This window comes from Physeter macrocephalus, chromosome 6 (genome assembly GCF_002837175.3).
Source record: "Physeter macrocephalus isolate SW-GA chromosome 6, ASM283717v5, whole genome shotgun sequence".
NCBI lineage: Eukaryota > Metazoa > Chordata > Mammalia > Artiodactyla > Physeteridae > Physeter > Physeter macrocephalus.
This window is the reverse complement of record NC_041219.1, coordinates 35,125,017-35,141,679: the sequence shown is the minus strand read 5'-3', so window position 1 is coordinate 35,141,679 and position 16,663 is coordinate 35,125,017. Positions and strand designations below refer to the sequence as shown.

General features: G+C 37.9%; 2 protein-coding genes across 2 annotated transcripts in view; both read left to right on the top strand.

Moving 5' to 3' along the window:
- Positions 1–5,031, top strand: part of NUP37 (nucleoporin 37) — a 42,723-nt gene extending 37,692 nt beyond the window's left edge. The window contains exons 7-10 of the mRNA XM_007117361.3: positions 1,391–1,572; positions 2,061–2,111; positions 4,154–4,247; positions 4,765–5,031. Of these exons, the coding sequence (XP_007117423.1) occupies positions 1,391–1,572; positions 2,061–2,111; positions 4,154–4,247; positions 4,765–4,878 (441 nt within the window). The 3' untranslated portion in view covers positions 4,879–5,031. The remainder of the gene's footprint in view (positions 1–1,390; positions 1,573–2,060; positions 2,112–4,153; positions 4,248–4,764) is intronic.
- Positions 5,032–14,326: 9,295 nt separating this feature from the next.
- WASHC3 (WASH complex subunit 3) overlaps positions 14,327–16,663 on the top strand; it is an 86,765-nt gene continuing 84,428 nt past the window's right edge. Inside the window, exons 1-2 of the mRNA XM_028490500.2 lie at positions 14,327–14,452; positions 15,023–15,121. Of these exons, the coding sequence (XP_028346301.1) occupies positions 14,402–14,452; positions 15,023–15,121 (150 nt within the window). The 5' untranslated portion in view covers positions 14,327–14,401. The remainder of the gene's footprint in view (positions 14,453–15,022; positions 15,122–16,663) is intronic.

Sequence of the window (16,663 nt, the reverse complement as noted above, 5' to 3'; positions counted from 1 at the left end):
TGAATTATGGTTTTCTCAGGGTATATGCCCAGTAGTGGGATTGCGGGGTCGTATGGTAGATCTATTTGTAGTTTTTTAAGGAACCTCCATACTGTTCTCCAGAGTGGCTGTATCAATTTACATTCCCACCAGCAGTGCAAGAGGGTTCCCTTTCCGAGAATAGTTTTAAATTCCACCTTTTCTCTTAAGAATCCCCTAATTTTAAAGACTACCCATGTTCTAAATAATCACTACTTCTTTTGCATCCCACTATATTTCGCCTAAAATTATGATCAGTTTTTTTTCATAATTCTCTCCTCTAGATGGAAAGTTTCTTGAGATCCAGGATCATGTCTTTTACCGTGGACTTCTGTTGAACGTAGCATAGTGTTTTACATATACATGTGTGTATACAGTAGATCTTCATTATCCACAGATTCCACACTTGCAAATTTGCCTACTCACTAAAATTTATTTGTAACCCCAAAATCAATACCATCACACTTTGACAGTCACAGACATGCAAAGAGCAACAAAAAACTTGAGTTGGCTAATGTGCACATTCCCAACTAAGGCTGAGTAAGGCAGTACTCTGCCTTCTTGTTTTAGCCCTCATACTGTAAACAAGTATCCTATTCACAGTCTATTTAGTGCCACGTTTTTATGCTTTTTGTTGGCAGTTTCTTTCACTGTATAAAATGGCCCCCAAGCACACTGCTAAAGAGCTACCTAGTGTTTCTAAGTGCAGGAAGGCTGTGATATGCCTTATGGAGAAAATACGTGTTAGGTAAGCTTTGTTCAGGCATGAGTTACAGTGCTGCTGCCTGTGAGTTCTATGTGAATGAATCAATATATATTAAATAAGACGTCTTTAAACAGAAACACACAAGATTATGTATTGATCAGTTGACAAAAATGTGATCAGAGACTCATAGAACTGAACCCTTTAATTTCCTTTAGGATCAGTGGTTTGATACCCACTAATTCAGTGTTTGCAGCAACTTTATAGAACCTTACCTACTGTGAATAACTCGTGTGTGTGTGTGTGTGTGTGTGTGTGTGTGTGTGTGTGTGTGTGTATGTATGTGTATGTATGTGTATGTATGTATAATTTACCCAGAATGAATCTTTAGGCTGATCTCTTCTTCCTGGTGACCATACATAATCATTTAAAATTGTATCCTTATGTCTGTCTTTTGCCCGTTTTCTATGAGATTTTTTAATATTTGATAGAGATTTTTACCTAGGCTTGTCTTAGTTCCTTTGCATTTGATCTCCGATTTGTAATATATGCAAATGTTTACATTTTACTATATGTACGACATTGAATCTCTGCCTCCTTCTCAGATTTAGTAAATTAGGTGGATAGTAAATTCGGTGGTTGAATTTTCTTTACTTTTCTGTCTTACAGTTGATGGTTGCAGAGAAGAATGGAACAATTCGGTTTTATGATCTTTTGGCTCAACAGGCTATTTTATCTCTTGAATCAGAACAGATGCCATTAATGTCAGCACACTGGTGCTTAAAAAACACCTTCAAAGTTGGAGCTGTTGCGGGGAATGATTGGTTAATTTGGGATATTACTCGGTCCAGGTACTTCCTTAGTATAGTTATCTATTGCTTACCAAAAAATCAGTCACTATTGCTGTATGATCCATTGACTCATTCTTGTATACCTGGGCCACACTATAGAGCAAAAACAAGTCTTTCCTGTAGAAGGGCCAGAGCTATGGGCTTTTATGTAACAGAGATGGCTTTTACAGATTTACTTTGAGAATAACAAAGAAAAATGGCAGAGGAGGAGGAGATCTTTGATCTGAGCAGTGTTTACTTATGTTTAAAAAAAAGAAGAAAAAACACTGACCCTGTTGAATGATGGTGTTCTGCAGTGGTTCTAAATCATGTTTATGTCTTTATCATATTTCAGCTATTTTAATTCAGTGCTTATTTGGAATTTTGCCACAGTTTACATACCTTGGGCATTGTGTTCTTTAGAGAGAAAATACTTTTTAAACCTTAATTTAAGTCCCTCTACTTAAGACCAACATGTAATTCATAAAACATAAAATATTATCTTTTAGTTACCCTCAAGATAAGAGACCTGTCCACATGGATCGAGCCTGCTTATTCAGGTAATGTACCATTTTTGTTGGGGTCATAATTTCATTTTCTGAATTGGTTACTTTGCTCATGCTGCACCAACTCCTGGAATACTTTCCCAGTCCTCTCCTTTGCACTGAATTTTTTCTTTTTCTCTGATTCTTTTATAAATGAATGTTTTACTTTCCTAACTAAGTCTTTGCTTTTGTCTTTTATCTGGGTGAGAGATTGTTTTCCAATATTTTCTTTGAAAATTTTTATAAAATACAAAATGTTGCCACTCCACCAATGCCACCTCAACAATTTGGAGCATATGCTTTCTTATTTTTTGTGCTGATAAAAACGTAAAATGTAGGTGGACCCACGTTTATGCATATGAACTACATTGTTGTTCTTTAAATGAGAACACACTGGATATTATATATCCGTGACCTTTTTTCCATGTAAATTAATGTACTTGTTCCTTTTCATTCATTTTTATGTAATACTGCATTGTATAGTGTAGTCATTAGGGTGCTTTCGGCCTCAGGAAAATTTACTAACAGAGACTAAATTCAGTAGAACATTTATTATATGCTGTATTTCATCAAATCTAAAATACCCCAATAAAACTGTAGAACCTGGGGACACTATTATTTTATGTATTCCTAAGAAAAAAATATATTCAACTAAATGTAAGAATGCCATAGGTTATAAGATGCATCCTGATTTCAGAGATGTGAGCAAGTACACATTTTAAAGTCAACAAACTATAGACTCACAGACATAGAAAACAAACTTATGGTTACCAAAGGGGAAAGGGGGGTGGGGGAGGGATAGATTAGGAGTTTGGTTTTAACACATACACAGTACTATATATAAAATAGATAACCAACAAGGACCTACTATATAGCATAGAGAACTATACTCAGTATTTTGTAATAACTTCTAAGGGAAAGAAATACATATATACATATATGTATTTGTAACTGAATCACCGTGCTGTACCCCTGAAACTAGCACGATATTGTAAATCAACTATACTTCAGTTTTAAACATTTTTCTTCCAGTTGCTAAAAAGAAAATCAACGAACTATGGTATCTAAGTCTGGAGGAGGTGGCCTGAGGATTGGTTTAGTAGCTCACTGATGTCATTAAGAGTTCAGACCTTTCCCTCTGCCGTCCTCAACGACAGGCTTTGGCTTCTTGCTTCCCAGTCACAAAATGACTGCCAGAGTTCCAGGCACCATAGCCTCATACCACATTGTCCAACATAAGAGGAGACAAAGGAGCACCTCTTTTATTGGGGATTGCTATCTTTGCCTTATAACCAGTTGTGTCTCATCCCTTGGGGTTAGACACACTGTGCCAGAACATAGTTGGGGTTCAGTTAGCACAGAAAAAAGGCAAAATGGCTGGCTGTTGGACAAGCAACTCATAATGTCTGCCACGCATTAAAATAATAGCTAGACTTTAGCGGGTTTTTTGTTTGTTTGTTTGTTTGTCAAGGAATCTTTTTTTTTTCCCTCTTGTACCTCCCCTACTGCACTTATTATAGTGCTGGACTTGTTGCTGGAGCTCCATTAACACTTGATCATTCATTATATTCCAATATCTTTGATGCCTTAATACTTGAATATTTAAACATCTGTATATTCCAGGTGTTTACATCATTCCAAGGAGTTTAAACTCATAAGTTTATCACTAATTTTAAAACAAATGTCAATAAGAACATTAAATGTATGGGGTTTTTTTAATGTATTGTACTGTGAAATATTTTCTATCTGTCTGATTCCTTGTTTGTATCTCCTATCATACTGTCAGCCTTTTCATTATAAGAAAGGAACTGCTAACCTTGTGTAACTTTGTAATTTAACAAAGTGGCACATGATAAGCACTTAGTAAATATTCACAGAATGAGGAAATATTTATAGCTAACTTCCCTGGAATTCCCAGTCTGATTGTAAAGCCATATTATCAAATTTAGGGTTATAAAATTATCATTTTTGTATAAAAAGAAATAGCCAATCTTAGAAAAGCATATATAGTTGTCTGTAGGATCCTGTACTGCTTTTCATCCTTTGTCTTTTCTTAGGTGGTCCACAATTAATGAAAACTTGTTTGCAACCACTGGTTATCCTGGCAAAATGGCAAGCCAGTTTCAAATTCATCATTTAGGACACCCTCAGGTAATGTAGAGATGTTTGGTGGCATATGTGGTTTTAAATTTGTGTTTTCTACTTTTCTCCTTATAGCCCCCAATATTTGTAGTGTGTAACTAAAACAATTATGAATATCTATTACCTGCTTAAATTGGAAAGAGAAAGCATTTTTTGATGTTTAAATCACCAGTGGTAACAGGCTTTTTGCCAATATTCATGTAAGAAGCATTTTATTTCTTCTATTTCCTTCTTCATTTAAATGTAATAATTTTGCTTGCTTGGTTGGTTTAGACTGCAAAAATGTTTGAGTCTGGACTGCACCAATTATTCATAGATTATTTGTATCCTTCTAATGTGTATTTCACCTATGAGGGAGCACATTTTTTAATTGTTTCCACCATAAAAAAAGACAATTTTTCAATGCATTTCTTATTTTTGAAGGGTAGTTTTTATTTATTAATGTTGGTGATGTATTGAAGGGTAGTTTTTATTTATTAATGTTGGTAATATATTGAGCTTCTTTAATTCTTCACATATTCTATAGCCCATCCTCGTTGGTTCTGTAGCCGTTGGATCTGGCCTTTCCTGGCATAGAACTCTCCCACTATGTGCAATCGGAGGAGACCACAAGCTGTTATTTTGGGTGACTGAAATGTAAAATAAATTTTCTGTGTACCTAGATCCATAAAACTGTATTTTTAGTACATATTTTGGAGAATTCCTTATTTTTGTATCAAATATATACTGTAAGATCTAGAAATGTTCCAGTGGTTGCTTTTTTTAAATAAAATGTTGATGGTTTGAAAAATTATTTTCCTACTCTAGTCTGTGTATTTTTTTTTTTTAGTCATCTTTAAGACTACAGTTGACTCAGCAGCTCTAGAAAAGAGATGATTAAGGAAACATAATGCTTTTGACCTTATCACAGCACTTTCCAAAGTGTATCCTATCTTCTATACCTTAAATACATACTGTTTTCCTAATTCTCAAAGACACAAACATTTACAAAAGGAAAAAAGGTCTCTCCTTTCAGTGTTACTCTGGAAATGGTTGAATGTATATGCATTTTTGTTAGCAACCTATATATGTAGGGTCTTATTAAAACTTCCTCAGTAATTATAAGGGATTATTATTCAATTTAATATAAGAAATGATTCTCAATTTCTTTAAAATGTGACTCATTATGTAACTCAACCCTATTTATTTACTATATGCAAATTCCTTTTGACTGGACCTCTCAGCGTTTTCAGAACATCTGGTATATGGGATAAAGCTTACCTTGAAAGATAACTTATGACTTAATAACTTTACCGGCCTCCGCCTTTTATAAATCTTCACCATTCTTACCAAACTTAAATGTTTTTGAGATGGCACCTAGTGGCAGTAGAACTATATTCACCCTCCTCAAGATCACTGAAGTAAACGTTGTGTAAGACAGCCATGTCACATCATGATCTAATCAGAAGAGTATAATAGAGCTAAATAAATTTCTACAAACTCTGCATTCCTGCAAGTTAATGCCCTCTCTGAAGTTGCATTTCATGCTGTAAAATGGAGATAGGAATCACTGTCTCCTGAAGTTACTGTGAGGATTAAGTGAAGGTGAATGAAAATACCTAATATGTCTCGCACAGTTCAGGGATTTGTAGGTATTATTAATTTTTTCAGAGATGGATAGTTCTTGTTTTTGAAGAACTGGAAATTTATTTTTAATTAATAATGCCAATAAATATTTTTTACTCAAGTTTTCTATTCATAAGATGTCTTAAATAAGTATCTTATGAAATCAAAATTATCTTTAAGAGCTACGGAATTGCTGCAGGTAATTTTATTTTTAATTTAGTAAAATTTTGTAATCGTGTAGATGTTTGGTATCAACTGTTGAGTGTGTTAAATTACAGATGAAATATTGTACAGCATAGCAGTTCCCGAGTTAATTATTTAATACAGTAAAATACTATTACCAAATATTAAAAATATTTTCTTTTACCCCTTCATAAGCAGATTTTGAACTGAAGGCAAAGGTGAGGGACTTTTGACATGGTTCCCTTTAACAGTCTCTGTGATGGGACAGAGAACCCTAAAAGCATCAAGGAGGGGCAAAGAATTTGTAAGAATTTGTCATTTCAGGGTGTATTTCAAAAGTGACAGATTGGGCCAGTATATTTGAAAATTGTCTTATACTTAGAAAAGTTGACTTAGGAATTGAGTGGGCTTAGGAATGGAGGTTGGAGAAGGGAGTATGTTGGGGCTCGGGTCTTTGGGTATCTAGGAAATCCTCTGGAAAAGGTTTATAAAAGTTGTCTGATGAAATTACCCAGTGGAGCTGCTGTCTTAGGGGACAAGTGGGGAAAAAAACTGTAAATACAGTTATGCCAAAGAGAGGCAGGAGGTGTTACCCTCAAAGAGAGAAAATGGTGGTTACATTTGTAAATTAATGTGACTCTGAGATAAGACAGTCTCCAGAAATGAGAGGAATGTCTTTAGCTCTTAGTTTCAGGAGTGGTATACATTTTATACTGAGTAAGCCTTGAGAATTCTAACCTTCGTTTCTTTAGATCTCACATATAGGCTATCTGATGATTTTCCAGCTTCTACTTTGTTGCTAAACTTTAGTGTGTTCAATTATTTTAAATGGTATAATGATATTCTTTTTCCTTAGTAAACTTTGTTCTTAGTTAACTATGTTTAAATTAGACTGAAACAGGAGGAAATGTTTAATGGGGAAGTAATTATTGGTCATCACTTCTAATTCCTGATAAATAATATGAGATCTGATTGTGTGTTTGTGTGTTATAGTTTTTCCTTGTTTGTTTATAAATATGCCTGAGAGGTTTTTCTTCTGTTGAAATTGTTTTCCTCGGGATTGCTTCACTTACAAACATTTTAGAAAGAAAAAAATGTTGTGCTTATGTTCTAAAACTTGTGTTATTTAGGACTGTTGAAGCAAAAGTCAGGATATCACAAATCTGCAAGATGTCAGAACTAAATCTACTCTTTCAAAATGATGGGATCATAAGTCTCATTTTATTTTTATGATTTGGCTTGTATGTTGTGAATATTTCAGTGTCTCTCCCATGCCAAAAACACAAAATCGCACACCCATGCTCGCCAATTTGTTTTACTTTGGTAATTTGTGACTACATATTGACACTGACCTAGAAATGTTCCTGTTGCTGTTTTAAATCTCATGTCAGTGGAGAAGAAATTGGAATCTGGTTTGCACATTTGTGTCTGGTTTTTTGTAATTGTCCAAAATCTGACATTATCCCAGAAATGCTGATTGTGAAGTTATGAGACAGTATTGTGCCCAAGACTAATTTCTGAAGAGAGAAAAAGTTATTTGCTCCAAATTATTCCCCATATTTTTCTGTAGCTCAAAAAGTTAAACTCAGTTTAACCCAACTTTAGACCATACCAGTAATACCCTTAGTTCTGGGCCCAAATAAAATATTTTAAAGTAAAAATGACCATTATGATGGTCCATTTCCACATATTCCTGGTAAGAGCCTGGTCAGGTCCTGAGAAGCAGCATTCTGTTCCAGTATATCTTTATTAAGCTGTTGGTATGCTCAACAACAGGGACAGGAGAGAACACTCTGTTTCTTTAATCTAACACCTTGCTCATTCAGAAACATTTATTTTTAACAAGGCATTGGAAAAGAATTTCAAAACAGCTAACATTTGTTTCTAATTATACATTTAAAGAAATATGCCATATAAAACATAGGTAGAAGTTTTGTTTTGTTATTATTAACATGGCTTTAATTTATAGCAACCATTTTTTCACTAAGCACAGTAACACAACAAAATAATTAGGATATCAGCTTTGAGGATCTCATTTCACAAAAGCAAGACCAAATACACATTTGATGACATATCCATTACTCAAACTCAACCAGTTTCTTTTGCATGCATGGACACAGACTTCATGGGAAATCAAAAGCATTGAATCTTCTTGCTGACCTTTTCAGCTGTTCTTTGAACTACCTTAGTAAAAACAATTGTTGCCCTTATGAAGATCAAGTTACATTTGCCTGGAAATTTCTTTGGATGAGCTTATTTCTGTTTAACTCATGTCTTTGTTATAAAGTTGTTTACCTTCACGACTAACTTTTAACAGAATACACTACCTTGGGACTTGTAACACTTATATGAGCTTATAAAATCCATATGAACAATGGTGAGTGAGAGGGGAGGCCACCAGGTTTCTCAGCCTTTGCAAACAATTTGAGTAACCCAATAAATTTAAAGATGTACGAAATAAGCATTTCTACCAACTGCATTGTTTAGTGCTATATTGAATTGAGTGCCTATTTCCTTCCTTTGTATTAAAAGACAATAAATGCTGCTGGTCTCTTTGCTTCTAATGGTGGTTAAACACAAAACTTTGATCTTTCTTATAAACACAGCTGTTGTCTTATCACTGAGCCAAATCCAGACAAGATTAGACTTTGGCCAAAATTAAGGTTAATCTCTGCAACCATCTCAAGAAGAGCTTTCTAATCCTGTTTTAGGAAATCTCTGTTTTTGAGACAGTGTATAAAGGAAATAAGCCCCAGACAACTAACCTCTAAAATAAGCCAGAGGCAACTAATGATAAATTATACTGGGATGATGAAGCAGGTAGAAACTGTCTAAACAAATTAGTTCATTTTGGTTCATTTTTACTTAAACTATAACTGTGAGAAATGAATTTCTTAGTTGACATTAAGTTTAAACCAGACCAATATAAGTTATTTTTTAAAGAACTTTCTACCATCTTTTCTTCCTTTAATGCTTCTTTGGTTAATTGCTGGTTCTTTCTTCCACTAGTACTAATGAAAACTAGATGTTTACTTATTACAGATAAAATAACTCAGGTATATTTTATCATAATAATTGTATAATAGCTTAGCTCACTTTGGTTTCCAGCCTACAAAAAAGGGGACGAGGGGTTCCCATTAAGATTTAGACTCTCTGGAATTTTAAATACTTTGCTAAATGTTCTGTAAGGGCTGATTCTCCTGGGAGTTGGACACAAGTGCCTCAAGCTGTGTTGTGAACAGCTAATGTTGCATTTCTCTCGAAATTGATGTACCATGGAGGACATCGGTGCGAGCATCCCTCACTTGAAATCCATAGAGTTCTATGGATTTAAGTGCCAGATTTCCCCGGCACATAATTTTGAGCAAGTACGGGACCTGATCTTATATACAGCTACTTCAGAAGTCTCACCCCATCCTGGACCTCCCCACCAAATACATTCAACCCCAAACCCTTGGAGCAGTTCTGGAATTCTGTCAGTGTTTTTGACCTATTCCTTTCCCTATCATTCCACCCATCTAGCACAGTAGCTGTGTTTACATGTGTGTATAATCTTTACAAAACCTGGGTCCCAACCTGTTGATGGCAAATAACTGGGAAGATAGGAAATTATTGAAAGGGTTTCTCAATAGTCATATTACCACTGTCATAATCCTCTTATTTCCTTTGAAGCCATGAACTCCTGGGGTCCTGAGATAACATAGACTGCCCCCAAATTAAACTGCCCACATAATTCTAGCAGACGTTGACTTCAGGTGTCCTGCTGTTCCCCACTTCCTCCCCCAAAACACCCATTAACAGGTAGTAGGAGGAATCAACCTGCCAATGAACCCTTCCCTCCAGTTCAAAGAGAGTGGCTTTTGAATGTCTCAGTCAGAATCTTGAGAGGGTTAAAAAGTTCCTTCATGTCAAGGTGTGCCTGTCATCTCAATATCTATTTTGTGACCCCAGGTTTGGCTCTAGTTCAGATGAAAGCCAGAATACTTTAATTATTCCTACCTATGTAAAAAGTAAAAGGCAAGATTTTTCTAAAGCAATATATTATAGGAAAACTAATAGAACCTGGCCTGGAAAATAAAAACAAGTGAAATACTACCTTTGAATGAAAATTTGGGATTTTAAGATGAATTTCCCAATATAGTTAACCCATTTCCATTTAATATTCCCATTTAAAATCAACAATGTGTATGTATTTGTTCAATGAATATTAAATATCGAGCCACAATCATCTGGGGTTCCTCAAATTTTTTTCTATTAAAAAGGGCTTCTCATACTGGAAAATATTGTGAACCACCTTCCTAGACTAATTAGCTCACACCCTCCGGCCCAGTCATTTTTAAAAAGGTAATAGCAAAGGTTCTAACATGATCATTTTGAATTCTAGAAACAAGGCTACAGGAAGAAATGTTTATATTGAACCTACAGAGTAGTGTTAAGTGATTTTATGAGGTTGTGATTCAAAATAACCTGACCTCTTTAAGGAGTCCAGGTGCTGAGTCATTTACCAAAACTGCCAGAGGAGGTTAATTGGAAGCAGCTGATAGTGGCATCATTTGCTTTTTTTTTTTTTTTTTTTAAATAAATGGAGAAGGTTATTCTATGAAGAGGACAGAGTACTACAGAAGATGTACAAAGCAAATGACTGAGGCCCACCTCATTTATACCCCCACCAACGGGGAAAAAATCTGACAGTGAATTCAAGATATAATACCCTGGCTCTATAAAAACAGTAATCGTTAGTTCCAAAAAGAGTGATTGTGGGTGACATTTTTCCTTCCTATGCTTTTTTCTTTACGTTTTCCATAAATATTTCACTCTTATAATAGATTTTTTTTTTTTTTTTCCAGCCACACTGCGAGGCTTGCAGGATCTTAGTTCCCCGACCCCAGGGAATCCAGTCTGGGCCCCAGCAGTGAAAGCGCTGAGTCCTAACCACTGGATCACTGGATTGCCAGGGAATTCCCTATAATAAATTCTTAACTTAAAAATAAGCAGATACTGCTATCTATCATGTGCATGGCTCTGTAATAGGTATAAGGGAATATAAAGAAATGGAAACTGGCCTCTGATCTCAAAGAAATTACAAATAGGTTGGCAATACCACATGGTCACAATGTGCTAGGTATCAAATGAGGGATGAAAGCAAGGAGCTTTATATGGATTAAAAGAAGTGGCAGTTTAGAAGACACTTGGATTTGGGAGGGGCACCAGTTCCTCTAAAGCGGGGCACAATGTTTTAGGGGTTATTAAAACAAGAGGTTTGATTGAGAGTCTGGATGAGGAATGATTATGAGGTAGGAGATAGATGGGCCTCTGGGCCAGACAGCTGGTGGTTGTCAAGTGGAGTAAAATTGAAGCTTTGTTCTCACCCAGACACTCCAAGGACAAAGCTAGTGGCAGAAGCTGAGCTCTGCTAAAGTAAAGAGATAAGGTGCCCGCTCCTGAGGCCAAGGAAAACTTCCCTGTCTACACATGTGCAGAAAGGCTCCTTGGGGGTCAAAAAGGGAGGGGGTGCCACCCCATAATATTTGTGGACATGCACCCACAGGCCTCTGCAGTGGGATCCATCTTAGCAAAAAGTTGCGCAGACATCTTGGGGAGGGTCCTAAGACCAGTCACGTGTGAAAAAAGAAACACCAGCAACTGGCTAAAGATAAAGACCCGGAAGGACTGTCCTATATCCGAAGGACTGTCCTATATAAGTGATTTAAATCTCCTCTTTACTGTGCTCCTCCTCTTTAGGGGGGGACACCCACACACTTTCTTTCTGGGTGTGTATTTCTCCCTTGCTTCTGACTTAAATAAATAAATAGTTTCTCTGTGTGTTGTGTCTCTAACAATAAACTTTGTACCTGTTTTGCAGTTTTTGCCTCCTTGAAACATTTTTGCTTTCCAAAGGGGTAAGAATCAGGGAACTTTGCTTCTAGCCTCTAGCCCCTGGTGGACTGGTGGCTAGGTTCAATCCCTGGACAGGGAAATAAGATCCTTCTTCAAGACTACTGTCCCTCCTAGAACAATTAGCCTCTTCCTCCCAAATACCTTCCCCCTGTTCTGCATAGCCAGGCAGCTACTCCTTCCCCTCTGATCCCTTCTTGAGAAACTGAATGAGACTCTACACCTAAGACTGAGGTGCCTTGCTGAAACTATTACCTGAAAGGTCACATACTGAAGGGTGAGTGTTCTGTGTTTTCTTGGATTCTGTAATTGTCTTTTTAGCATCTATTCATCACAGGAACAGTTATATTAACTATATTTCCTTAATTTCTGTATCTCTGAAGCTCTGGCATTTGTGGACTTACAGACCCTGGGAAAGACTGCCTCTCCCAGGGCTGGCTAATTCCCCAAGATAGTCAAACAATTTACTTGGAAGCATGTTTTTCATATGCAAACCAACCAGTCCAGCCCATTACCCCCAACCACCTCCTTATCTAAACTCTCCTACATCAAGCCAATATTTCCACTGCCCTAAATCAACCCAGGGCCAGGTACAGACAACAGGGACAACTCCTATGTCCCAAAGCTCACTGGAATCATTCATACCAGCCAATTTTCACCGGTTTCTCCTCCCCTGACTTGCCTTTCCCAAAGAAATTCCAGTACAGGATCTGGCCTAGGCTTTCCCCTGTCTCCTGCTTCTGTCTGCCTCCTAACCAAAATCTGGTGTTTCCCCTATGGCCTTGTGTGGCATGGTAGGTCCCCTTCTCTTGGGAAATGTGAGTAGCACATTCTTTCAATGGCAATTACCTCTCTGTCATCACTCAGTCATCTCCAGAAATTAAATAAAAGTCCCTGGGTACAACGCAGCAGAAGGACATTTCCCCACCCCCCTTAAAGAAAGCAGGCTTCCTTAGTTATATGCTGTTTTATTGGGGACCTCCTAACTGTAAATATCTTCAGATCTCTTCTCTTGAGGTAGTCCACTTTTTAGGGAGGAATCCTGTCTGCTGCCTAGAGGACATAAGCCTACAACCCAACTTTCAGAGTGAAATTAGGAAAGGCACAATTAAAAGAAGGAGCCTGAAACAATGGATTTTTAACTAGGCTAGATTATAACTAGCCTAGAATGAATAACTAGGCTAGAATTCCTTTACTTAACCAAGTCCCAATAGATGATTTGTATCACTCCTGAGGGATGGGTGTAGCAGGGATAAGGGACATTTAAATTTATTTTCCCCCTATTATGAACCAATACTATACCCCTCTAACTGTTCATCCTGAAGCAGAGCAGGAAAAAACCCACAAGAAGCCAATGATCATCATTCTCCACCCCCCCCACCCCCAAGACATTTAAATTTATTTTCCCCCTATTATGAACCAATACTATACCCCTCTAACTGTTCATCCTGAAGCAGAGCAGGAAAAAACCCACAAGAAGCCAATGATCATCATTCTCCACCCCCTATAAAAAGAAAGATAACTATTAAAAAATTCTTATAACTTTTAAAATGTAATGGATATATGCAGGTGGAATTTAAAGTCTCTGCCCTTTGAAATCAGTATTCATTACAATTTACTTGTTTTGTCTCCAAAATTCACTATAGTAAGTGAAATCCAATGAGAGAGCGCCTGGAGGAAGGAGTATATATTTCAGAGGATTTCTGGCAGTTGACCAAGACTTCTAGCTATAGATTGTTTTTAACAGCCCTGGAAATTCAGTTAAGTTGTGAGTGGCGCTGCTGTCAGGAGCTACGGATGACTGATGAACAGTAATCATCAAGGACCCTAGGAGGCAGAGAGACACTCCCACTTTTCTATTAACTAGAAATTACATCTTATAGCATTGCATTTGTCTTTTTTTTTTAAGAACCCAAACCACTTTGAAAAAACATTTTTCTCAATTGTCCGACTGAGGATAATGTTTCTGTATTTCTTTAGATAGATACATATGCTCAATCTTATTCAGTCTGTATTCACCACAGGGACTAGCAGAGTATCTGGCACTTAATCGGTTAAAATATATATATATATGCATATATATTTCTTTTGATTAACGAATGAATTAGCTGCGTATATAGCAGAAGAGACTAAGCAGGAAAAACCTCAAACAGACGCGATGCTTTACTTTTTTGCGGGGGGGTGACAGGGGGAGAGGCTTTTTAAGATTTTGCTAGAATTGCACCCTTGCTGCACCCGACGCCCCTCGTTCGACGTCACAATCCGGAGCTAGAACTATCAATCCCATACTGCCGTGCGAAGGGGCGGGCTCCCCGGGAGCCGCCGAGTGATTGGCGGGGGGAGGCGTTTCCTTCCGGAGGGAAGGGCCCGGGAGGCGGGCCCTAGGGGAGGCTTTCGGACGCTGTTACCGGGTTGGGCGGGTCGGGCCGGGGCGGGGAGGGGTTTGTGGGTGAGCCCTGGGTCCCCCGCCCGCTGAGGAGATGGATGAGGATGGGCTTCCACTCATGGGGTCAGGCATAGACCTGACTAAGGTTTGTAAAAGAAGTAGTTGGACTTCGGCGACCTGGGAGGAGGATGGGGAAGGGACGCCGGGTTCCCAGAGAGACCCCCCCCCCCCCCCACCGTGTCTCTTTTTGCTCAACCCTGGCTTGGGCCTGTGTTCCACCTCTCTCGGGAGGGAGAGCCCCACAGTCCACATTAAAAAGGGGTCCCTCCCGAGCTAAGGGGGGCGGGGGTAATTTGCCTCTCCCAGCCTTCGCTTTCCGGGTCACGAGTCCCTATCCTCAAGGGTGAAGCGCTGGCGACACGGGCCGGTTCTGACCTCTAACCCTACCTCTTTTATTCGGCCCTTGAGTTTTTGTGTGTTGCCTTTACCTGCGAAAGTTCACACCTGTGAATCCAGAGCCCATTCTCAAACTTTGCAGCCTCTGTCACCTTTGGACACCCCACCCCTACAGTTTAGGAAAACAAGTTAATGACTCTTGGCAGTACTTTCAGTAACTCATCTCACACAGCAAAACGCCCCGTTATTATTAATATCCAGGGGATAGCACGGTGTACGTTCCTCTTGTATGGATCATGTTTATTTTTACGTGACACAGGTGCCAGCTATTCAACAGAAAAGAACGGTGGCATTTCTAAACCAGTTTGTGGTGCACACTGTACAGTTCCTCAACCGATTTTCTACAGTTTGTGAGGAGGTAGGTCCTGTGATACTCGTTTAATGAGTAGCCCAGATGTCACCTTGCACTTCTGAAAGTAACAAATGAGTAAAACAAGAATTACAGTCTATATATTCATGTACCATAACCTCTTGTCAACCAGTTATTATGTTAGCATTACCTTAAATCCTTTGATTCTCTTACCATCATTTCTACAGCCCATCTCTGCTGAATTAATTTTCTAGAAGCTTTGTGAAATAGTTCAGGAAGGTTTATTGTGGTTAAAGAAAGCAAAAGGAATTCCAAGATTTCACAAAGACATTTTTTATTTTGAAATTGGTTATGTTTCTCTTACCCCAAAGATTACATTTTAAGTATACATTGTTTCAGTTTATATCAAAATTATTTTACATTGCTTGATCCAAGAGATGATGGGGAGGTAGCCTAGAAACATAACTGGGGCATCAAATATCATTATGGAAATTAAAAAAAAATACTTTCTGCAAATGACTTGTGAAGTAAGGATTAAGTAACCCAGTTACAGGTGAGGTACAAGATCCAGGGACTCCTGTCTTATAAAACGCTAAAAAAGAGAGTGGGGAGGAAAATGGGAAGCATGGGTTGAGATTGGGTTTAAGAAAGGAGAAAGGGGACAAGGAAATAGAACAACAGTCGTCTGAAACCAAAAGGTGTTGTTCTTTATCAGTCTTCTTTACCACTTGAGGATCATGTTAAACCTTAGGGCTCCATTTTGGTGTCGTGAACTTCCTGAGTGCTGAGTTACTGTTTGCCGTTGGACTGAGTATCCTCCACAATCAAGTCCTTGCATAGAGACTGTTCATAGAGGGGTGGTTGCTGCCTATAAAGTGTGGGAGTCAAGATTGTTGTCACTGGGGACATTATTGTGTACTAGGAACAGGATACATATACATACTTGAATACTAAAGAAGATCATTGACTGTGCTCTGTCCATAGACTAGAGAAAAGCCCCACACTGGTATGATAGTATTTCTCTGTAGGCTTGCAAATTCTACTTTACATAAGTTCAGTGACCACTTAAAGCTAAGTACCCTTTCAAGGATGCTTTATACAGAAATTAAAATGATTTCACTCAGAAGTCAAGGCCTGCTGCAGGAAATACTCTGAGAATACCCAGAGACTTCCCAGTCCTAGCCAGTCTCCTGCTTTTTTGTACAATGTGTGATGTATCTCCATTCCAGATGCATTTTGATTGGCACAATAGGAATGTTCCCAAGAAGTTAACTAGTGAATACCAATTTTTGTCAGTTTAATTATTGTTAACTTATGCTTGTTAAGCTATTATAAAAGTCCTGTGATTAATTTTTTTTATATGTATACCTTTTATTTCCTTTTTTTGTCTTTTTTTTAAACATCTTTATTGGAGTATAACTGTTTTACAATGGTGTGTTAGTTTCTGCTTTACAACAAAGTGAATCAGTTACACATATACATATGTTCCCATATCTCTTCCCTCTTGCATCTCCCTCACTCCCACCCTCCCTATCCCACCTCTCTAGGTGGTCACAGAGCACTGAGCTGATCTCCCTGTGCTATGCGGCT